Source organism: Scophthalmus maximus, chromosome 2 (assembly GCF_022379125.1).
Source record: "Scophthalmus maximus strain ysfricsl-2021 chromosome 2, ASM2237912v1, whole genome shotgun sequence".
Lineage (NCBI taxonomy): Eukaryota > Metazoa > Chordata > Actinopteri > Pleuronectiformes > Scophthalmidae > Scophthalmus > Scophthalmus maximus.
The window spans coordinates 18,837,690-18,862,103 of NC_061516.1; the positions used below are offsets into that span (position 1 = coordinate 18,837,690).

General features: G+C 42.2%; 1 protein-coding gene across 11 annotated transcripts in view; it reads right to left on the minus strand.

The window, feature by feature from the left end:
- rapgef6 (Rap guanine nucleotide exchange factor (GEF) 6) overlaps positions 1-24,414 on the minus strand; it is a 126,248-nt gene that overhangs the window by 62,566 nt on the left and 39,268 nt on the right. For 4 of the 11 annotated variants that reach the window (XM_035625877.2, XM_035625878.2, XM_035625879.2 and 1 more), the window contains exons 5-6: positions 21,585-21,654; positions 15,788-15,931 (exon numbers count right to left, since the gene is read on the minus strand). In XM_035625877.2, coding sequence (XP_035481770.1) covers positions 15,788-15,931; positions 21,585-21,654 — 214 coding nt within the window. Of the gene's footprint in view, positions 1-2,833; positions 3,878-14,562; positions 14,581-15,787; positions 16,703-21,584; positions 21,655-24,414 lie in introns of those variants that run through there. The other 7 variants (XM_035625871.2, XM_035625874.2, XM_035625870.2 and 4 more) reach the window with 4 other exon arrangements.

The window sequence follows — 24,414 nt, forward strand, 5'->3', positions numbered from 1 at the left end:
TGCAGTGTTCAGACTAATAACATCTAAGCTAGATCATTTTCAAATTTACTTGATGCAGAGCTTCCATAAACTACCCGGGTGCTGTACAGACTGGTGAATCATTCCCTACCTCCATCAAAACGTTATGTTTTCAGCTGTGTGTCCCTGTTTGCTCATTTTTTCAGCAAGATTACGCACCAAACTTGGTAGAGTTTTCCTGCCAGTCCCCTGGTAAAAATTACTGGAAAACCGGCTTCAGTTTCTCAGGAAATCAGACATATCTAGGATTGTTTGGCCTTGGTGGAGGATCCGGCTCAACTTAGTGGCTTTTCCATTTCAAGATGAATCCAACGTCACTGCGGTGAATCAAATCACCAATCCTCGCCAGCGCAGATCAGCCAAAACTAAAAAGAGACCAACTTCTCGCGAAAATAATTGGCTGCTATTCTGAGAGGGCAGTCGATGATAAAACTGTGAGAACCTCTTGTGGAATAAAAATGACTGCTTCAGAGGTTTTCTCTTCCTCACTGATGTTGTTCCTTCTTTCTTTCTTTCTCCTCCCTTAAACATTGCTCTTCTTCTTTTTTCCCTTCCTCACCCCTCCTACCCCAAGATCCCAGTGAATGAGTTCACAAAACCTTCCCAGAGACTTTAAATCCCTTTGCAGACCACCCGCTCACTCTCCGTCCTCCACCTACACCCCCCTCTAACCCGACTGCAGTGTTTTTAATTGCATACTGTACCTCCAGACGAAGCACATGCTACCTAATAGGAGGCAAAGGGAAACTTCATTAACCTTTGTGAAAGGTGGGCTCATCGCGGACGCTGACCAATTAACTATGGACTTCAAACAGGCCGTGCTGGATAAAACCTCATTGTCTGTAGACATGAAGATAAATGAGATGCTCGAGTCATAAAGCACAGATGGGCCTGGTAATAACACACAGATATATTAGTTTACGTTTTTACTTGACACTTGACAGTGAATTATTGATTTAGTGGATCTGTAAAGGTAAGCAGACAAAACAAACTACATGAAGGATTCACGTTGGAATTACAGCAGGTGTTTTTCACAGTTTTTTTTTATGTTAAAAATGAATTGATTCATCGGTAGATGAATCGAAAAAGAAAATATTTGCTAGTTGCAGACTAAAATATGACCTCAGTACACTATCTTAATGCAATGCTTTAATAATTACATTTAAGACATCCTTATCAGTATCTCCCTAACTTCTTTTTACAGTAAGTCAGGTCCTAGTTGTAGGGGAAAAAAGTGACACTCACCCATTTCCAAACAGTGGGGGATCTATGCATAATTTGGATATCACAAGAGATGCAAGGTGATAAAGACGATTAATAAGGTATTTAATACGAAGTTCTTTTGTGGTACAGATTTAATGTGTTATCTTGTACCGAACATCGTCTCGCTTTAACACCTTTATCTCCAGAGACCTAATTATTACTTATCCTACTGAAAGCATGTGCAGCACACTCTCACACACACAGACAGGCAGACAGACACACAAACACGCACACAGACACACACACAGACACACACACAGACACACACACACACACACACACACACACACACACACACACACACACACACACACACACACACACACACACACACACACACACACACACACATAATGAAGACAAACATCTCCGAGGCTTTCAGCACCCAGACAGATGCTCCCAAAGAGACAGACACTCTGGGATCTATGTAACAGTCATTTCACTGGGACAACCTGGGGTCCTGGCATGCTGTCACTCACTTCATTCATTAATTTACCCTCGATCATCCCAACATTAAAAAAAAAGAACAAACGACGAAAAAAGGAATCAAGAATCCATTAGCGTTGTTGTTTCCGTTGCATCATCAAGAGGCTGGGCCAACTTTGGCTGATTATTCAGAGCAACTACAACTAGGTCATTGAACTGTTAATTATACACACAGCTACATCATTACCAGTCCACTGAAGACTACTGGGAGGAAATAGACTGCTCACACAGATCAGATAGGTTAACACGGAAAAAGTCAATAAAAATAAACAGATGATGGAGATCACCAGTCATCATGGTTATGATGACATCATGTTAATGCACAGATCAGGGCCTTGCAACTTCATCTGCGAAAATTATCCAACAATGCTTATTATGTTACCAAGTTTCCTCCATTTTTATGAACTAATACAGACTTGTGCGCTATAAATAGGGCCACCTTCTCCGCAACTTTGATCCCATCATCTGTGAGATTTGCACAACTCCAAATACAACGTTAACATTTTTTCTTTTTAAATATCATATACAGCCAGAGGGGCTTCCAAATATAATTTTGGGAAACCATCAAATCAGTCAGTTCCTTGGAAAGTAAGGAGTGTTCTTGTTGCAGCTGTTACGCACAATAAAATATTGTTGCAAAGTCAAAAAAAAAATCTCATACAATATTAATTAATATATCCATCATAGATATATTTTATACCTCTAAATAGTTACATGAATGTCTTCACCAGTTTTTTTGTCAATCAACATGCAGGAGATGTTTTTAGTTTTGAAATTCATCCTCTTACACTGGCCCTGGAAAGGATTTGGCACTGTTTCAGTATTTGTTGATATCACTGTTTTCCAGGATACAAAAGTTAAAATTCAATTAAAAGGAGGAAGCAAAGCATGAATGTGATTCTGAACAGACACAATGAATATACGTCATATGCATATAAATCATTTTCTCTCACCCCCACCCTCTCACAGTAACACACACACACACAGACACACGCATACGCACACAGACACGGCAGCATCCTATTCCAGAAGCACTGGCCAGAAGAGGGATTACGACATCGCTTACTTTGGAGGACCATGGCTGCAAGCAGTTGGCATAGCAACGAACCAGGAAAGCCATTTCCACGGGAGGGAGGGTGCCAGCTAGGGGAAGTTTCCCCTCGTTCACCAACAGATGAAGAAAAATGAAAAAAAGAAAGACGTAAAAGAGGAGGGCAAAAGGCTGATGCTAATGCCTCTACTGTAATTGTCTACAGGGTGATTTAAAAAAAATCGTCAGTGTTGATTCGGGAGAAATACACAGAAAATTGTCTGGATGACTGTCAGATGTCATTACAGGAGGAGACTTAAAGTCAAGGCAGATCCACTCATATGTCGCTTTCACTAAAGAATTCAAAGGAAATGCAATGGGGAAGCTTAAAATTCTCCTGAGAAACCTTGAATGCTGAGAATCTGCAGAATATTCAACATTAATCCCAGAGGAGAGGGAGGTTGCAGGGTAGAAGAAGATAAAGGCATCCAACTTAAAATCCAAGTTCAGCAGATTTTCCTGTTTCGGGTAAAAATGCAGAAACTCATTCAGTCATTTTTTGTCTTCTTCTGTATTCACTTTCCTTTCCTTAGAGAAGCAGGGGTTCCCCTCCTCAACAAATGAGCCAATGCTGGATAAAAAGAGGAGCTTGTCCGTGCATCTGCAGCCCCCTGGGAAGAAGCCTCTCGCCTGGCTCCAAGTCGTCCAAACAATCCCCCCTCACTTCCCAAAAGCCTGTATCGTTTGCCTGCAGCTCTGGCCTCCTCCTCACTCACTGTCTGTCAGTCAAACTCCTTTCCTCGGTCTCTTTGCAACTCTTTATCTCACTACAGAGATCCAGTGATGCATACGGTCCACGGCAGGAGCCAGTGATCCCACGCTCCCGTATACCCCCGGCTTCAAGCTCTCGTCCCTGGGTTAATGCTCACACCTCGCGCCGGCACTGATCCTCCCTCTCCCACCCGCGGAGAGAGAAGCTACAGTGGATGGGATGCTGCGCTGTGGAAAGCCAGCCACTAATGGGGAGCGGAGGAGAGAGTGAGAGAGAGGGAGGAGAATCCAGCTGAAAAAGAATGACATCACCTGTGCAGCAGGAGGGAGAGAGGGAGAGGGAGAGGGAGAGAGAGAGAGAGAGGATGCGAGGTGATGTGGATGAAGCAAGAGCAAGCAGGGGGAAACTGCATTAGATGGATTGGCTGCTGGGCAGATGTGGATGAGAGAGAAAGAGAGAGAGAGATGGAAAGACGGAGATAGAGAGGAAAGAGTGCGAGCATCTCTATTGATCTGCTGGTAACATAAAGCTGAGTGTATTGAGGCAACCCCCTCCCTTTTGTGAATGTGCCGCATAAATTACACAAAAAAAGGGTGGTGGTGGGGAAGCATAAATCACAAAGCCCATATCAGATTCAAGGACAGACGGCGGTGGTGGATTTTTGTGCAAATGTGAACACATGACACAATAGCACGAGCTGATAATGGGTTTTCCCCCTCCAAAAAGCCCCCGTCTGGAGAATTTGCGACACAGTAGACAGGATTTGATGTATAAGAAAAGGCATTAAAATCACAGATAAATCACACTGATACCATACAACTGCAGAGCAAAAACACTGAGCTAATGAAGGCTGAGCAGTCTGTGGCTGGGGTTTCTGATACTGTACGTGGTTCGCCCAAGTTGAAAAGTAGGATACCACCCAAGAAAGTTAGACTGATAGAAAGGAATCCCCAAATGGCCTTTTTCACCATTTCAATTTCCCGCTCCCGTCTTGGGCCGAATCCCAGTCAACACTGACTTGGTGATTTTGACAGCTCTGGAACATCTGGAAACATTTTGAAGGACTTCAGTTTACTAAGACTGTAGGTCCGGAGACTATTATTGAAACACAGTTGAAACCAAATTTATATTTAACCTTAAAAAACTAAAATCAATACTTAATAAGAATAACATCTGCTGGAACCAGAGCTGCAACAATTACTTGATTAGTAATCGACTACTAATTGAATCGCCAATTATTTTGATAATCTTTTAATTGGTTGAAGCAGTTCAATGAAAAAAAAATGTTAAATTTCCGCTGCTTAAATGTAAATAATGTTCAGGTTTCTTTGCTCCTCTATGACAGTAAACTAAACACAATTTTGGTGTTCAGGAAACACGATGGACATTTTTTTTTTTTTACCATTTAATGATATTTTAAATAACTACTGGGTAATTCGACATATTAATCGACAGACTAATCGTAGACTAATCATAATATTGAAAATAGATTTCTTCTTGTTTTGTGGTGTCGAGAGGAGGGATGAACTGAAAGCCGTCTAGTTGTTTGTAAGGCAGATCCTCCAGACACTTCAGAGAGGGAAGGATCTCTCCATTTCTCTCTCACCACCTTCTTTCCCTCCCTCTCTTTCATTTCATTTCCCAGCCCCCTCACTCTCTGTCTTTTGACTGTCCTCCTTCCCCCCCTCCTCCTCTCTGTAACTTACAATCCCCAATGTTTGCACTCTCTGTCTGTCCCTCATAATGTTTGCCTTACAGTTTTTCCCTGCCTCGATTTCTAAGCACAGTAGCCGCCTCCTTCTCGCTCTCTGCTCCCATTTTCACTCTCGTTCTGAACCAGGATCTCTACCCTCATTCTCTATCCTCTGTGTGTGTGTGTGTGCGCACGCCAGCAAAAGGATACGCAGCTCCCGACTAGGAATGACATCATCTTTTTATTCTCCAGCCAATCAGAAGCAAGCACATGGAGCCCTGCCTTCAGAGGAGCGGTATGTACACAAGAGAGAAATACAGACAGACAGAAAGATAGTGTGTTTGTGTGTGTGTGTGTGTGTGTGTGTGTGTGTGTGTGTGTGTGTGTGTGTGTGTATGTGTGTGTGTGTGTGTGTGTGTGTGTTAATGTGTCAAGAAGAAATAAAGAAATATGATATATAAATATATATATATAACTATGAGACAGAATGTAAAAAAGCTAAACTAGTTAGTAGCATACGTAATCACTTAAACATTATTTTTTGCACATTATAAGATAAAGACAAAAAGAGATAAAAGAAAATAAGGGATGGCACCAATACTCAACACAGTCTAGAAGCATTTATGTAAATTAATTTTCCATTTTAGACGAGGATTAAAGGGAAGTAAAGTCATTTAAGCGAAGCACACCGAAAGTTAATTTCCCCCCTGCTTTTAGCGTCTCAAAGGGGCCTGTTTACTGTACCTCAGAGCATGATGATGTGGGATCTGTCTACAAAACACGGAGCAGGATACACGTCACAGAGGAAACGCTTCCTGGAACAGTGTGTGCGCGACTCTGTGTGTGTGTGTGTGTGTGTGTGTGTGTGTGTGTGTGTGTTTGTTTGCCAGGTTAATTCAGGTGAATGTTTTCTTGACGAGACGGGGAGAAAAGACGTGTCAGGCAGTCACACATTAAAACTTTATAGTCAGAAAAATCAAAGAGCAAGACGCAGATAGTCAAAGATAAAAAAAAAGGGAGAGGCAGAATGAGAGGGAGATCAAAAGTGGAGCAAATGAAAGACAAGAAAGAGTGTGTGTGTGTGTGTGTGTGTGTGTGTGCGTGTGTGTGTGTGTGTGTGTGTGCATTGATGTTTTTTTACCATTAACATGGACGGAAATTTGAATTGTGTTTGGAAAACATGACAAATTCAGGAAAGGTACCAGAAGGCAGGAAATGAGACCCGTCGAATGGCAAGTGGCCGTCAGACAGACTCACAGTCATCGGGCAATTTGCACTGACTAGACATATACATAGCATCCTGTGTGTGGATGTGTGTTTTGTGTGTGTGTGAGACATGGCTCAGGGTCTCACTTGTCCTGGCGATACTGGGACACTTTTACCCCAGGGACACCATACACCTTCAGATGTTTGCACAAAGTAGACAACTGCATTCGGCATTCTGCAGTGTGTGTGTGTGTGTGTGTGTGTGTATGGCCACCGCTCACAGCTAATCAGTTCTGCCAGGCTAATTAAACCGAGTCAGATGACTGCAGCTGTAGTTGGGCCCTGTAGCGCTGTAACACACACAAGTGTGTGCGCGCACAGAGAAGTGCTGACTCGTTAGAGCCGTATATTTGTCTGCTGGGCGGCTGCAGTGTTTTCCACAGACAGTCCACACACGTCTGACTCTGAGTCTCTTCAACACCACGGCTAATGAGGGGAGATATGAACCAGCGCTGGTTTGAGGCAGTACACATATTTACGTGTTTTTTTTTCACAGCCTCAGGTGAGACTGGAGTTTGGCAGCATCCGCACAGATGAAGTCATCAGGCTGAGATGGGAAAGTTGCTCGTTTGAATCTCTGGTTGGCGTTGTGTGAATAGAGCAATTGTTTTCATTATTGATTCATTTGATGAATTCATAATTTGATAATTAAAACGCGAGAAAATTGTCAAAAAATTGTTCATGACAATTTACAAAGCAGGCCCTTGTCTTGTGCAACCAACAGGTCAAAACCTTGAGATTTTACATTCTAAGAAGATGATGAAAACCATCAAAAATGCTCATGTGAGAAGCTGATGACAGGGACATTTGGGCATTTCTGCTTTGAAGATTAGTTCAAAAAAATTTATCGGATTATTGTTTGCAGCAGGATTTCTGTCGACTGGCTATCGGCAACTTGCTAAAGCAAGCACTACAGCTGAAAACAGTGCTTTGTTTTGAAAAGTGCACATAGAAGCAGTGATATTTCTTTTTACAATATACACAAATGTAAAAATATATGTCTTACATGTCAGGGAACCCACATAGTGAGTTCCATTGAACTGCTTTTTAATCATCTTTATAATAATGTTTGTTCTGAGTTACAAAAGATAGTTTTTGTATCTGAGAACTACAATGTCGCTTCGCATCAGGGAGTAGATGGTTAAGGCCCTTGTAGCAAATATGGAAGAAACACTGTGCAAAGCCAAATATAATCTGATGGTTTCCTGTAGAAGAGCACACAAAGAACGATAAGTCCCACTCACACAAAAGACAGAGAACAACATGCATGCGTGCAGAGAGACAGCGACGTGAATGTGATGACTGCAGTCATCTGATCATACGTGTGTGTACACACTCAGTGTGTGTCTGCGCGTGTCAGACTGAAGGACAAGACAGGAATTCCTGCCATTTAAACCGGCCCTTCCCTTTCCGACTGGTTTCCCACAGAGAGACGTTCAAGCTCAAAAGAGCTGGAGGAAAAAAACATGGTACAGAAGAAAAAGGGGCTGAAGAGTCACACAAAATAACTGCAGAGGTGAAGAAGACGTGAATCCTGAATGAACTGAAATCACACTCTTTGCCAGTAGCTAAATACCGCCTGCTTCAGAAGACTGCATTAATAAACCAGACGCATATGACGATGCATAATTTCCTCACATTTTCTAGAAGTCTGACGTGACACACGACGGACAAACGAACTGATGACAACAAACAAACTCTGTGTCATCCCCTTAACATCTCTAGGGAATACAGTGATTAAGTAGAGATGGGGAGGTCATCATGAAGATTAAGAAACAACTGAGAGGTGAAGACTGGAGAGAGACACGTCGAAAGCAAATAAGAGGATACAGTGAGTCCGAGGCGTGCATGCGAGAGAAAGAAAAAGTTAAGCGGAGAGAGAGGAGCAGACTAGATGAACAATTTACACAAACTGAAGGAAAGCGGGGGAGGGAGGGGGGTGGGGATGCCAGCAGGATATCAAGAGGTGAAGGAGAGAAGTAAAGGCTTTGTCTTCTGGATATGGATTGTGCTTTCTTTTGGTGCACAGAAACCATTAATTTCTGCTTATAAAATACTTAATCGGAGCCTTAAAAAGATTATCTGATAATGACCTTGATCTCAGATTGGCTGTTCATGATCTTAAAGAGAAATGTGGGAAAACCATGTCGGCTTTGATTGGATTTTTAAACCTCTTGGTCGTCTTCAGCGAACAACTTCTCATCAGAGAAATTAAATGACAGAAGAACGAGACACCAAGAACCAAAGGCTGAAAGTTGATGAATATGAATGTAGAATAAAATGAATGCACACTATGTGTCCATATGTCTGTACATTTTCAGGGGAAAAAAAATCAAATATTATGCTGGGGCCCAAAAACAGGGAAGATGAAGGTCAGACAGAGGGAAATAGCAGAGAGGGAAGATAACAGGAGGATAAGGAACACAGGATAGAGGAGGAGAGGGAGGAGGAGAGAAGAAGCAGAGAGGAATATGGAGGGGGAGTTAAACAAGGTTGTCATCTTAGTGCTGCTGATGTAATCCCTAAAATTAGCAACAACGACAACCACAGATAGTGGCCCAGTGGTACAGAGCACTGCCCAGCATACTGTACTCTCTACTCCACACACACTCGTGCACACGCACTCTGCGAGGATGTCTGCAGGCTCCACGAGCCAGTTTTTGAAAGAATGAAATTCAGGACCAAAATTTGTGACAAGAAGAAGCGAAGCTCGTTAAACTGCAAATGCTCCAGAGAATAAACACGCAACACACATGAGATGAGCACGGCGTACCCACCGCACCACACGCTCACTCTCTTTGTTATTCATAGAACAGACACGCAGCTCAAAGAAACCTGTCACCGTACGTTTAAAAATATATCACCTTTCATGACTATTTGCAGCCTGTGAGCAGCGCAGGCGTCTCAATATGTGCTTCTCTGCACGGACAACGAATGCAGCGATGGGAGTCCAGCAGCACAACTGGAGCCAACACTGGCCGACTGAGGATCTGTGGTTTCGTTGGCTGTTTGGAGGCATCCGTCAAGACCGAGTGGAGTATTTTGAGCCTGAGTCACAATTTGAGGAAGTAAACAAGTCATTGATTGGGACGTGATCATTGTAGCAGAGCCCCGCCAGCTGTTTGGATGAATAATATTTGGGTCCTTTTTGCTTTTTTGTTTTGTTTTAATTCTAGCTTGTTGCAAGCGCAAATTTATTTGTGAGGATTAAACGATTGAGAAAATGTTCATATATCTGGATCAAGCTACTTTTCATTATTAAAACAACACCGACAAAATTAAGATTTAGTTTTTCCAACATCATGCACAGAGTAAGTAATAATAATATATCATCATAATTATTAGTACTATTAACCCTAGTTGGATCCATTCCTTCCCCTCCGACCTTCCTCCCTCGCTCTACCGACTTGACCCCCTTTTGACCCTGCCTCTCCCTCACCCCATCCTTCCTGACGCCCATTAAATCCCCATCTGACCTTCGGACAACCTTCAACTTTCTGCCCCCTACCTACATCCCCACAATACACCACCCCTCTTCCTCTTCCTCCTCCTCCTCCAACTGCTGCTGCTGCGCACCAGCTGATGTTTTATTTTTTAGGTCACCTGTCAGCCTCTGTTATCTTCCAGTCCGGTCTTTCACCTTCCTTCTCCTCCTTCAACTCCTCTGCGTCGGTCTGAGACTTGCAACTTGCCGGGTGTGAGATAGGGCCCTGCTAGTTGATACTTGATTATATGCTTCATATAGTTTGGAAATCTACGCTTTATTATTATCATGGTAAAAACATTCAACAAACTAATTTAACAATAATTGTGCAACAATTCTTGCAGTGGCACCACTTTCCCGTGTACAAAGATAAAAAGAAAATTCTTGTTCCTTATTCTTCTCCTTCCCATGTCTTCCTGACTCCCCATCTCTCCCTGGGGCCCTGCTCCGTCGAGCAGTGGCAGAGCTGGAGAGAGGCCCTTGGGGTTTTACTGGCCCCACCTGCATTTTGATGTAATGAGACCAGATGGGCTCAGGAATGGACTGGATGCATTAAAAGCAGCAAGGGGCTCTAAAATATAAACAGCCCAGAATGTTTCAGCTCCGCAGAAGTCCAGAAGACGAAGAGCGAGACAGACGTTCATAAAACCGCCGCACTGTACCGTATGTATTCAGTGCAAGAAAACCAGCCACACCCGAAACACTGGGAATAGTGTGATCACACGCGCAGCACATCTGCAGTTTCACCGACACAAAGACTTTTTCAGAAAACATGAACTCACGCAGACGCTAATGACAATGAAAATGAAGCCAGGGATATTACGGGAATGTTCACAACTTCACCATTCCACCATGCCAAGCAAAACTCAATAAAACCGACCAACACCACTGAGCTCATTCCAACACAATCAGCGCAGGAAATTGTCTCTTTTTTCGACAAACGTTCAAAGTGGCCGGTGCTCCACAGATTTCCCAGACATTTCCGCTGTTTAACCAGCCTGTTTTCGTTATAAAGGAGACTCGGAGCGAGCAGACGTTTAAACCGCCAAAGGCTGAGCAGCTCAACAGCAGCAAAACAAGTGCATCCTCCAATCACCCCATACCAGTGACCTTCGAACCTGAGGGGAGGATGAAAGATGATGCCCAGTTATTTGTCATCCCTCTACACACTACTATGACACAGCATTTGTATGAGTCATTATGACTTGCCCCACCGCATGATGAGCGCAACCTTAGACTTAACCTGATTGTACGGGGTGACGCCAGGGTAACTTGAGCGATGGCCGAGCATGACGAGCACAAGCTCATCAAACTTGACGAATATGATACCAACGCAGACACCTCTGACATTAAAGTCATCGCTAATGGAAAACAGAAACTGCTATTATGTGAATTATGAGTCTTTATTTTGTTCTGAAAGACCGTAAATGTGTTCATGAAGTATTACTTCATCATATACTGTAGATTTTTTTATATAAAGTTAAAATGAGAGAGAGAGAAAAACGGAGCTAAAGTATCGAGATTCTTGAGAATGTATCCTGGACAAAACTTCACCTCCCGGGCAGTTTAGCAGCTGTTCTGACGGTTTCGTACAATCCTCCTCAGCAGATGGACGAGGCCTCCCGCACACACATGGTCACAATCGGCAAACGTAAGGTGCTAGTAAGCAGTTAGCGTGGGAACCTGTATGCTGTTGATAGAGGGGGGTTCAGCTGTTTTCTCTGACGGCGGTGCGGCCGCTATGCTAAAATGTGTGACACTATTTTGACCTCACTTTATGTGCATGCATCTGCTTTCCTGCGCGACATACTATTTATACTATGTGTTTGAAATAACTTAACTATAATTTTGTATAAGAGAACTAAAGATAGACAAGTTTTAACATATTGTGTCGGGAACCTGCTTATTAATGTTCAGGAACAAGTTTGGTGTCGAGATTTGATTTGTTGCTTCCTGTGCACAGCGATTTCCCAATCAGTGACTAAACACCTAAAGCCCAATGTGGGCACACGAGACATGTTGAAACAAAGAGAGAAACCGTTTGAACAATCTTTCTTCCAACAACCTCCCCCTCTACCTGAGGGAATTTCATTAGATGACCGTTCATCCTTTATTAACACACGTGCACACACTTTACCCATGGGTGTCCCGGGTTAGCCGGAGCAAAGTAAAACACATATTTGTGTGTTTTGAGGAGAAAGAAGAAGCAGACCTGCGACGTTTTGCCTTCTGACACAGGAAGCTTGCCGACCACAGACGTTGCAAGAGCCGTGGTGTTTCCGGTGTGAACCGACACATGGTTGCTTCAAAACAGCGGCGAGAATGCCCTTTTTACGCTCTGCACGTTTCCACAAACATGTTCCAGAAACATCAAGCTCTACTTTTAACACACCGTGCTCAACACAATAACAAATGTACTAAAGGGTCGACCGATATGGCTTTTTCCGGGCTGATTATTTCAGATTTAAGAGACCAATAACCGATATTTGAAACAGATATTTGTCTGCAGTAAAAAAAAGTGTCAAAAGGCGTCAACATTTAGAATAATACAAACTCTTGAAGGTTGAAATGCCTTAAAGCATATCTTTAATTCACAGAGCCTTTCGACATGACCTTAACCAAAAACATGCAGGGAGCTATCAGTAGCATTATTATGAAGTAGAACAGACACATGGCCAGGCTGATAATCGGTCAAGCCTAAAATGAACCCTGATAATACCCACACAGAGGTCAGTATAGTAGTTTCTATTTGTCTACATTCACAAGGTATGTGCTGTGTTATTGGTTCATTTCTTAAATAACCATCTATCAAATGTTGCAAAACCTGGATCAGTATCCAACATAATGTCTCTTTGCTGATATTATCTATCGCTATGGCAACTTGACTGTCCTGTGCAGGTGGCTGAGCCCATGTCATGTTAAATTAATGATCCAGGGGTGCCGCGGAGTAGCCTGGCTGTAAAAGCCCTCCGAGCAAGTTTCCCCTTGAGGTGATGGGTTCATCCATCGACAGTATCTGTCCAGTGAGAGAGAAAGACTGAAACCCAGTGAGGCACCCAATGTCTCTGTGTGCATGTGCGCATTGTTCTGTGCAATGTGTATATATTAAGTATGTGTGTGTTTGATATGACTCTGAGTCATTAGTAAATCCCAGTGGTGTGTTATGGTAGTGAGAGAATGAAGGGGATCTTCTGTCTATCAACCTGCTGGAGGGGGAATAACGTTTCTGGATCAATGAGGATCAATCACAAGCCGAGTCAGTGAAGAATATGATATGAAAGTAAAACAAAATAATAAAATCAGCAGTTTGTCTCTCTCTGCTACATTAATAAGAACAATAAATCCAGTCAGCCAACTCATTGGTGTGATTTGTAAGTTCGAAGCTTATATTTAATGCTGTATTTATGCCTCCTCTTTCTGCACCATTTTTTCAACTCTGCTCAATTCATAGCTTCCAAAACTTCATTCACGAGGGAGCAGGCCATTACGGGGGGGGGGGGGAAAGACAGACACCAGAAACCAGCACAGAGCAGTGATAATGGATTACTGATGTTATTATGGTTCAATAAGGCCACTACACAACATCCTCTGATCCAGTCACAAAATTAGCTCTCTTTGAGCATCTGTGTGTGTGTATGTGTCTGTGTGTGTTATATACATTTATAGGCTGGGTAGCATGCATTATATCATTAGTAAAGGGCAACCCCCAAAAATACATGGGGAAAAAAAACAATGGAGGTTTTTATGACTTTTTAAGAGCAGTTTGCTGCTGTAACCAGATATTAACCCTGTTATATTAGAGAAAGGGGATGTCTTTAATTGATGATATGATCAATCTATTCATAAATCAATTCATTCTTAAACCATTTATGGTTTTTATGGCCGCAGCAGACGCAACACTTGAACCTAAAATACAACTAAAGCCTTGAACAGATGTTGCCAGTATAAAAGTCTCATACACATTGTGTGTTTATAAAAAATATATATAATATATATATATATGTATTTTCTTTTCCTTTTTCTTTTATTTGTTTCTTCTTCCTACAAGGCTATTTCATTGCACAACTTTAGTTTAGAAAATACAAAATTTACACCTCTCACCACCTCTTTTTCCATTTTTTCTTCCAGGAACAAGAGGCAATAAGAGTCTGATCCAAATCCGAGGGAGAACCTGAAAGTCGTCTCAAACCCGTCTCCGTCCTGCCAGGTTTAGTGTTTTTTAAACGTAACTTGACCTCCATTGGTTAACCAGTCAGTTGTTGTTCTCAGCATGCATCTGTTTTTTCTCCACAGTTTGCCACCTTCCTATCTGCCACCCGCAGTGTCAGCAGACAGCAGCATGTGCCTGTGTGTGGCAGCCGCAAAATGACCCGCTTTCCCCAAAGCTGCCTGTTTCTAAACAACAGGTGCCTGAACCAGGAGTGACTCATATGCACATTCACTCAAAAGTAGGAACAAAAAAAATCCTGATAGATGTGGAAAAACTTCAACAGGACGGGGGGCAGAGGTGGACATGAATGTAGAAAGAAAGTTAGATTTTGTCCTCCTACCTGGTTGTTGACATAATTCTGAAGATGAGCCACCAGCAGAAACATGAAAAGGATAAAGAGAAGGAAACAGGACAGTCATAATTGGACGGGGAAACTTCTGTCTGTGTGTGCTGAGAGTGAAATGGTTACATGAGAGCACATCATAATCTTCTAATCTATATTCTCATTTAATAAAGGAAAGTGAGCATGTCGAATGCCCCATTCAGTCAATTAGCAATGACCAGAGTATAATGCATGTCATAGCACTATGATCTCTTCTATTAGGGAAGTTTTCTATTTGCCTAATGTGTCTCTAGCTCATCCTGCCATCCAGTCTTGCCTCATTTTAATGCAGGACTAATGTAAATCTTCGCCATTCCTTGGAATTTGCATGTTCTGCTTCCATGGAGCTCTGCTGCGCTAGCACAACGGACTGACTGGCCTTTACATAATAAATGCTGTGACAGAAGAATATGGTGGGAATGCTCAAGGCAGGTAGGGTCGGCACAGGACACTTTCAGATCCCCCATTAAGCCCCTTTGTAACACCCAAGGGACAAAAGTTTGTATGTGGGCGATGTGCTGGAGTTTGTGTGTCTGTGTCTCTCTCTAGATATGTGTGTGTGTGTGTGTGTGTGTGTGTGTGTGTGTGTGTGTGTGTGTGTGTGTGTGCGCATGTGTGAGCCAAAGCGTGGCTCTTGGCGATTAGTCAAAACTGTAACTGACACATAATGATCCTATCAGATGGAGGGAAACTCAACCACACGCAAAGGGGGACACAGACACACAGTTTCAATACGTTTCTTTATCAGACTATTTTCAAGAAATCCCACAATATTTAAGTGGTTTTAAGAGAACCCTAGATTGTCTCCCTGAAAATGTCCCTTCATACGGAATTGAAGATGTAGGTAACATAGTAATGTTTTATGCATTTAAACCCTCTCAAAACAGCACTTCCCTCTGTTTTCGTTATGTTTCATCTAGCAGAAAATACAAAAATATGTATACAAAATAAATCATGTAGAAAGATAAAAGCTAAGGAAACTTATGTAATATGCCACTGTCAGTGTGGCAGAAGATTTCAGAAAAGCTTCTGAAAAGGGCTAGAAAATGTTCAGTCAAAGAAATCAGATGTTAAGGGGCGAGCTCCCGTTATGGAAGCTGTTCAACTGCAACTGCAAGCAACATGTGAATACTAAAGAGGGTTTAGCGTTAGCCTCTGCTGCCAGTGATGGAGTTACTCCTACCGCGTTGTAGCCGGCGGGCTCTTGGCCGTCAGTGATGAGTTCCCGCTCCCCCCTGGGGTTGACCCTCCTGAAGCGCCGCCTGGACCTCTGCTGGGATCCCTCTCTCTGCAGAAAACTGTCGTCCCCCTCGCTGCCGTTATCCACCTGCAATACAGAGTCGACACCTTCCTCAGAACAGCACCTTCTGTGGGATTCGCAGCCACAACCTTCGGGTGTGTGGGGGCAGCTGGAGGACTGATCACGGTCACGGTCTGACACCTGAGAACACGGTTCAGAGCAGCTGCGTTTAAGCAGCTCTGACTTTTGAATCTTAGGTGCCAAGTTCAGATTTGTAAATTCAAAGTTCTGGTTCTCAGTATCTGACTTCTGGTTCTTATAATCCAAATTCGCGGTTTGCACTTGTGTTGAGTTTTGATCCTTGAACGTGCTTGTCTGTGGCTCGGCCTCACGCTCTGCAGCTTCTGAGATCTGGCCCTGCTCTTCGGCTGGCTCCTTGTTGAACATCCAGTTCTTCCATAGCACAGAGAGCCGGTGCCAGCGAAGCACACTCATCCTGAGGCAGGGACGGGTCCAGAACGACACATAAAGGCAGGAAATGCCACAAGATGGAAGGGGAGAAAAAAACAAAAACAGCAAGGAAACACGTCAAAACAAAAGCTCAATACAAGTCCTTCGTCCAGAATTTTAAAAAGAGGTCCAAAATCGCGAGGGATCCCGAAACATTACATCCCGTGGGGCGAGCATCCAGAAGAACAGAAAGAAAGGAAATACATTAAATGAAACAAACAAATGGAACGACGACGAGGGCAGAAAAAAAACGAGCGATGCCTCTCTTGTTGTCTCAGAGTTGTCGTCCTCTTCTGAGGAGTTCAAGACGGAGTTCAGCTGCTCAACACGTTGCATTCTCGCAGACTTACTCACATGATTGCCCGCCCGGTCCCCCTCGCTGTGTGACACGCGCACAGAGCATACACTGAGCCCACAGTTTCCTCCAGGAAACCGTAAATACACAAATATCCTCAACAGGCAGGGGGGAAAAAACAGCACCGCACACAGATTCCCCCGTTGTTTTCTTTTTTTGTGCCATTGTGTTGTTGCAGGAGGAATTCGTTTTCTTTCTCAATTGAATAATGTTAAGGAAGTCAATAGCCTTATTATGACGACAATGACGATACTTCAAAAAACATTTGACACAACTTTTAAAAGTGTTTTATTGGCTTTGTTAAGATGTTATTATTTTTTGATTTTGCTAAAACTTGACCTGGTGTTGTGTTGTGAATGTTTTATCATCAATATCTTTCATACAAGTTTTACATACTGCCATTCTTCCTCCTATCGTAGTTTGTTCAGTATTTATTTTTGCATATGCTGTTTAAAACTTATTTTAAAATTATCTTTTCTATGGCCCTGTGTCATATCGAAAAATGCAAATCATGTGTCAGCCTGAATTCCCCTCTCATCACTTGACTTTCATGCCACGCTAAAGTGTTGGTCGGCAGCCGTTGATGCCCACTTTCAACAGTAAACTTATATGATTTGATTTGGTGCTTTGTAAAAAAAAAGTTCCCCACATGCTGCTGTTTGTTCAGCGTTCCAGTTTGTCGAGCTTTCTGTCAGTGTGTCTACATAAAACCAATGCATTTTAAACATTACATATTTAGGGTAACAGCAGTGCTGTTGACAATAATATAAGAGCCAATATGCAGACCAGTGATTTTATTAGTTTTCTTATGACAGGACTGCAGGTAGAATTTGTGTTTACTGTAAATACATTTACAGTAAGATGTTATAAAAGATCACATGGATAGGCCGAATTTTGGTGTGAACATTTTCAAATATCCCCCCAATTTTCCAACTCCCGCCAATTGAATGTACAATGTGATAATGTGCATTGTTTCAGAACCTTCACACCCTTTGTTTAATGAATTTGAAAGATTTCCCCTCCAGAATTTCATGCATGTATGTATGTATGTATGTATTTCTTGGTGTATGAACAGTCTTTGTCATGTGCCTTTGTTCTTTGTTCTATTTCTTTTTACCCATTATTTCACACCATGTGTTTTGCTTAGCAGCCAAAGACAAATTTCCATGAGAGTGGAAAAATGGCATGAAAGTGTGAGATTTCATCAAAACATTAAGAAGGAGTGACCTATGGCTGAAATGTGTTTCTCTCTAACTTCTCTGTAACTCAAAATCATGCAAAAGCAAGGGATTATAATTCTCAAAGGCAAAAATCACAGTTTGAGTTAAGACAATCTCACAGTTGTCACTGCTAAAATGGCACTCAATAGCCGCTAAGGGTTGATATACTTTGGACAGAGGAACAACCTTGTGTGAGGGAGATCTGCTGTAATTTACTACCGCATTGTGGGAAGTCTCGTTGTAATGGACTCTGAACCAACTGCATGAGGGACGGTGAAGCTATAAAATACCAAATAACAGTTGTAAAAAGGGGGCCAGTGTTGGCATCGATGTGTCCCTGCCGCACGGCTTTTGCTTCACTTTTCATTGAGCCTCATGACACCGACAGCCTGAAGGTAACACAGAAGAAATTCTAGGGGGAAAGGTTAGAAATGTCTCAGACCTTCATCTCTATCCTGTGACCATGTAACTGTGCACAGGCCTCTCTGGCTGCGTCACCGAATAAAATTCCTTTCTATCCCGTGACCGCCACTTCTAACATCTACGGAGAACTCTTGCCTACGTTTCCAACTGATGGTGTGAATGGAATTCGAGAATCGCTTCAGGATGAGAACCAGCTCCAAACGTTCAGAACCTTTGGCCTGGATGCCTCAGGGTTTATCCATTCCTTTTATCAATGTCTGCGTTGTCTTTCTTACAGTTGCACATTGCTAAAGAATTACGTCAGACTCCTGTCTACGTTGCCGGAAACTTACAGAGGACATAATAACTTTAGAGGACATAATGGTCCAAAGCGTGGCTTACTGTAATTTCACAAATTAAGAGGACAATGGTGCCCGTTGTGATGTCCGTGGAATGGTCATTTCAATTAAGGGTTGGGACCCCAGCAATGTGCTGAAACATATTTCTACGCAACGTGGGATTCAATGCTAGGAATGATGTGTATTTGATACACCAGTGCCACAGCTTCCCAATCAAGCGCCCAAATCCTTTACCAAGAGTCAATATGCTACATTATAATAACATTAGTGGCACACAGACATGTTTTTTTTCTTTGACTTTAAAAAATAAAATGAAAACAACTTTTGCGCCCTGTGTTTTCTCCAAACAGACAATTGTTTGGATATATAGATAAGCAGAATAATGGCATCGGTATCAATAAAATGCGTTTCCTCTGTACATCACTTTACATTCCGATGGATGCCAACATGCATCAACCCTGTCTGCAGACCTTCTTTTTTTTGCTCTATTCATTCATTTCTTACTCCCACTTTCCCACTACTCCCTTCCTCACACTACCCTCCATTCCAACCACATAGACACACATAACAACCCCGCCCCGTCAGTCTATGAATGTCACTCCTGTCCATCTTGTGACCAGAGTCATGACGACGGCCACAGATTACACTCCCTCCACTATTCCCATGGCCCTAATTAGCTGATTGGCTGCGATGCAGTGAGGTTAAACCGCAGTCGCTCTGCTCTTGTGTGTTTATGCATTCATCTCAGTGTGCGTGTGAGCATTTTTGCTCCTGACAGCATCTCGTCATTTCGAGCCTTTTTTTTCCATTTGGGAAAGACATGCTGGTTTTTCCTTTGTCGTTCCAGCTGACCCGGTTATTCCGAAGAGAGTGTTGCAGATCGATACTTGACAATCATCTGCTTCCACCAGCCATTCATAAATCAGATGAATATTCCTTGTGAAATCACTCCTTAGATATGATCATGCCTATGTGAATCTTTTGACTATGTCTTAATCAATCGAAATCGTGATATTTTCATACCCCAATGGCTATTCACAGCCAAATCTGTATACATCTTAATTTATTTTAATATCAAAAGTTGAACACATTCAGTCAAGAGAAATAAAACTTGTAAATAGGGGTGATAAGAACTGCATCTTACAATTATTATATTTCCTAATCTTAACTTTATTTACTTAGCATTCTTCAACTCTTTTGTATCTGACCATTCCATTAACAAGGATTGCTGCTCACTGACTTTATGTCTGTTTTTCCTATTAATGTGTATTAGTGTGCCGTCTTGAGGGGTCACAGAGGAATATAAGAAAAGTCTTAAGCGGAGCATGACTCCGTTCTATATTTAGTTTTCTTCCTCTGAGTCTGATAATTCTGTTCTGCTCCAGCTGGTAGAAACCTTACAGACATGCTTGGATATTAAAAGAAAACAACATCCACAATTTTTTTTTCATTGTTCTCAGACAAAAACGCCGACATTTACAGCTTAAAACAGATGGACACATGTCCATTTGTGTAGACAGGCAATATGAGTAAACAGAGCTGGATGACTCTCTTCCTACAATGACCAACTTCACAGTCACCCAATCATACCTAGAAGATCATCAACACCACCACTCCCTTTTTCTGTACCAATATGCCATGAGCAATAACCCTGAAAGGACCCACAGGGGCAGTTTAGGACTGAGTGCCTTGCTGAAAGGTCACCTAGCCATTATAACCCCTTTATCATTATGGGCAAATTATGTTCTAATGTCCCTGGAACCATTGGGGGGGGAGTTTTGAGCCTCGACTGCCGCCGACTGGTCAAACATAAAGCTCGCGACTGTGACAATGTGAGTACACATTGAGTAAGGGAGCACTGGAATTTGATTATAAGTACTGATGACTGTTTAATGAAAGAAATGTGGTTATATTCCCAGCGAGTCTAAAAGGAGCAGAGGAGATAAAAAGACGGTTGAGAAAGAGCGATTGGGTGCGAAAAATTTCATCAAGCAACAGTTAAGGACAATGACGTTGTTCATTCTGAGTCACAGTTGTTGCACCGTTATCAACCTAATCTTCTGGTTGCCTGGTTGTGAGTCCTTTAGATGTGGAAGTTGTACAACACACAAAAGGGAGAGTGTTTGGATGCTGCTGCAGTTACGCAAGAATATCAATATGAATTGTGTTGTCAAAAGTATCAACGTTGTTTCTGATAGATTTAAATGGTATCTATAATGCCTTATTATCAGAAAGTTTTGAATAATGAGGTACACTTACGTAATAGTAATCCCTGCAAGACAAAGGGATCAGACTGCTCTGAACACTCGGTTCCAATTTCTTTTTTTCTACTTCTGACGTCAGCTTGTTATGGATTTACTCATTTATATGGTTGTTCACTTCAAAGATTGATTTATAATGAAAGTCTACTTGAAAAGGATTACATTCCAGCCAATATGCAATATAAATATAGAGTTTAATAAACTTCTAATTCCTTTTTGAGTAATACAATACATTTTGAAATTTCCCTTAAATGTTGCCACAGCAAAGGTTTTGTTTGATGGAAAATGCTTGAGCAAGAAATTCCCAGGCCACCAATGATGTTCATTTGAATATGAATATGAGGACAGAGATGCAGTGCATCTATAAAAGGGGGCAGGCTGGAAGATCAGAGATTAGATGGCCAGAAAACGAGGAAGAGAGATGAAAGAAAGAGGAGAAAAAGGACAAAACACGAGCTGAGTACAGAGGGAAAAGGGAAACGCAGACATCAAATAAAGATGTTTAAAATGAATTAAATCAAAGGGCAGACACGGTGGAGGTGGGAGGATAAAACGGGAGGTGATTGGGAAGGAGACAAAGACAGAGAGAGAGAGTGAGTGAGTGAGTGAGAGAGAGACAGTGTTTATACTCACCACAATCATTTCTGACGGCTCCAAAGTGATGCATTCAAAGCCTCGCCTGCCCCCCAGCTGCTTGCCAAAACTGTGGAGAGAACGCGCACAACAACACATAACATGAGTGTTACATCAGACACGAACCCCGTCTGTTAAGAGATAAGACCTCACACACTCACAGTGAAGACGGATGCAGTCAATCCCATCCGCACACCCACAGATGAACGCCATAATTTAGACAATTCAATTACATGGATTGTTTCGATCAAAACTGAAGTGTCCAAGGATTAAAATAATAATAAAAATAATACCAGGCGCAGGTACTTTTTGATGCACATTACACCAACCATGTACAGCTTCTACCTGAACTGTACACGGTTGGTGTAATGTGCACTTAAAAGTACCTGTGTTCCTGAAACTAATGTCGGATCGGCTCCAGATTCGGATTCTTTGAGTCAGTCAAACTTTTTGTCCTCGCAAATAACAAAAAAAACTGTAAATTACTGACACTGAATGTGATATGAAGTAGGTAACAATTTCACTGAAGTTGCTTTCAGACATGCACTGAAGTTCATTGTCCCCGATCTTTTCCAAATTTCGCTCCACACATTTTGCGGAACATTTCCCGCCGTCCCTATTCATTCAAATTTCAAAAAACATGTCCGATGAGCCCATGTGAGAATACAGCAGGACAATCTCCGGAAAAATTTCAAAGCGAGCGAGTGGGCGTCATGCAATTTCTTCTGAATGCTCGATCCAGGCATCATCTCTCGACAAAATGTTCTGGATATTTTCCTGCTGTTGTGAATGTGTCCGTCTCGGACAATCTCGTGATAACCTGGACATTTTCTGGAGTTCATGTCTGAAAACAGCTTATGTTACACCTGGTTATTACTGTTCTTACTTCATATCACTCCTATTAACATTATTATTTTATGTTACACACAAAATCCACGTGTGATAGTGAACAAAGGGTATATTCAACTTTAATTCTTCAGAGCAGACGGTTCTCAAGTTAATAGCTGGAACACAAGACCCACATCTGTTATCAGCGGCACGTCCTATAAAAATAAATTGAGCAAATAACCAATTACAAGACAGATGTCCTCACAAATTCAAGGGGCGATAGCTTTAATAACTGCTGCAGATAACACGTTTTTAAGCTGCCCCCGAGCGATAATTTCATAAAAGTAATTCCTCCATTATCTAATTACGCTGTTTCATGATTTAAAGCCATATTATATACATACCATATACCATACGTAATATCTGTATAAAGACTTGTGAGTCTGAGTGAGAGGCACTAGGTTTATCGACTACGGCAAGAGAAGCAAGGATGCATGAAACCGAAACCGAAGACAGCATATAAACTGCCTCTGGCACGGCTCTGTAGGTATTAGAGCAGCGAGGCTGGACCCCCGTTTGTGGTGAAGGTCTAACCGCTGCACGACTGTAGATCAATCAGGATTTGAGGTTGACACCTCGACATGAATGTACACAGTGAAACCAAAAACACAGGTTAGTGCTCAACCAAATGTGATGTCCACATTGTCCTAATTTTTTTTCTGCTGTGGCACGTGGTTTCTTTCTTCAGCCATCCTGCATTTACAAGACAAGAGGTTATAATATACGCTCTCAATGCAGCGCTACTACTGTACTTCAGGGAAGACTGGATGCCACAGTGACTTGCTATCAGAAAGTGAAAGGATGGTCTGGTTGGGGCAAGGCTAGCTGGTTAGCATGTTAACTTCATTAGAGGAGAAAAAAGAGATAGAAATAAAAAAAAACAGATGATAATAAAGGAGTTAAGCAGATCTGGTGATATTTTTGTCAGATTGGTGTATTCAAATAATATTAATGCTTACACTGGCAATGCACGAATAGCTCAAACCTTGCATGTGACACATTTAAACTGTTTTTAAACTTTGGCACAATATGCTATCATGGTATATAAAAGGACTTGTTTGCATTTCATAGACTCAACATACTGTATTTTGTTTGATTCATCTATTAAAAGAGGTAATTTCAGAGACTTTCATGATGTCACCCATAAGTGGAAAATGCTGGACTGCAGCTGATGCTGTGGTGAGCACACGTGGCTCACCGTGCTCTTTCCCCGTCACATGGGGATTCTGCATGACATCTTTGTTCACTCCGAGAACTCAAAGTACTGACAGTAAAAAAAATAAATTAAAAAACAGTAATCTCCTGCAGCCCAACTCTGTAGCATACGGGGGGGGGGTGCATTCAGAGAACAGTGCTGCTACATTATAAAATGCCAATCTAAAAAAATGTTAAAAGGGCGTGAGGGAAAAAACAAGGTGTTTTGAATTCCTTTCTGAATTTTGAGATTTTCCAAGACACCTCTGAAAGTTCTCTCCCTCTGTGTCTGTGTCTTCATGCATATGGTGATTATGCATGTCTCAGTTTCCCATGGACAGTCTTGAGTGTATGAGTGTGTGGGAGATACCCAGTCTCGCTCCCTTCGGCATGCTAAAAGTGGCAACTCAGCATTGTTTGAGGACCGGGGGGGAGCGGCTGGATTTAATTATGGAGGCGTGCTGAGCTAGCAGAGAGCAAACTTTCACTCTCACATCTCCTCTCCGATGACGACGTTCTCACACGCTGCCTCCTTCCCTCTGTTTGTCTTTACCTTTCACCTTTTTTTTCAGCTCCTGTTTTCTCTCTTCATTCCAAGCCATCCTTCCCTTAAAGCTCCTTTTGTTGCTGTCCTCTTACACATTTTTTTTTCTTTTTCATTGACCCCCTTTCTACCTGTCTCTCTCACATTCACTTTCATTCATCATTTGTTCCTATACGTTTTTCTGTTGCCTCCTTTACCATGGCC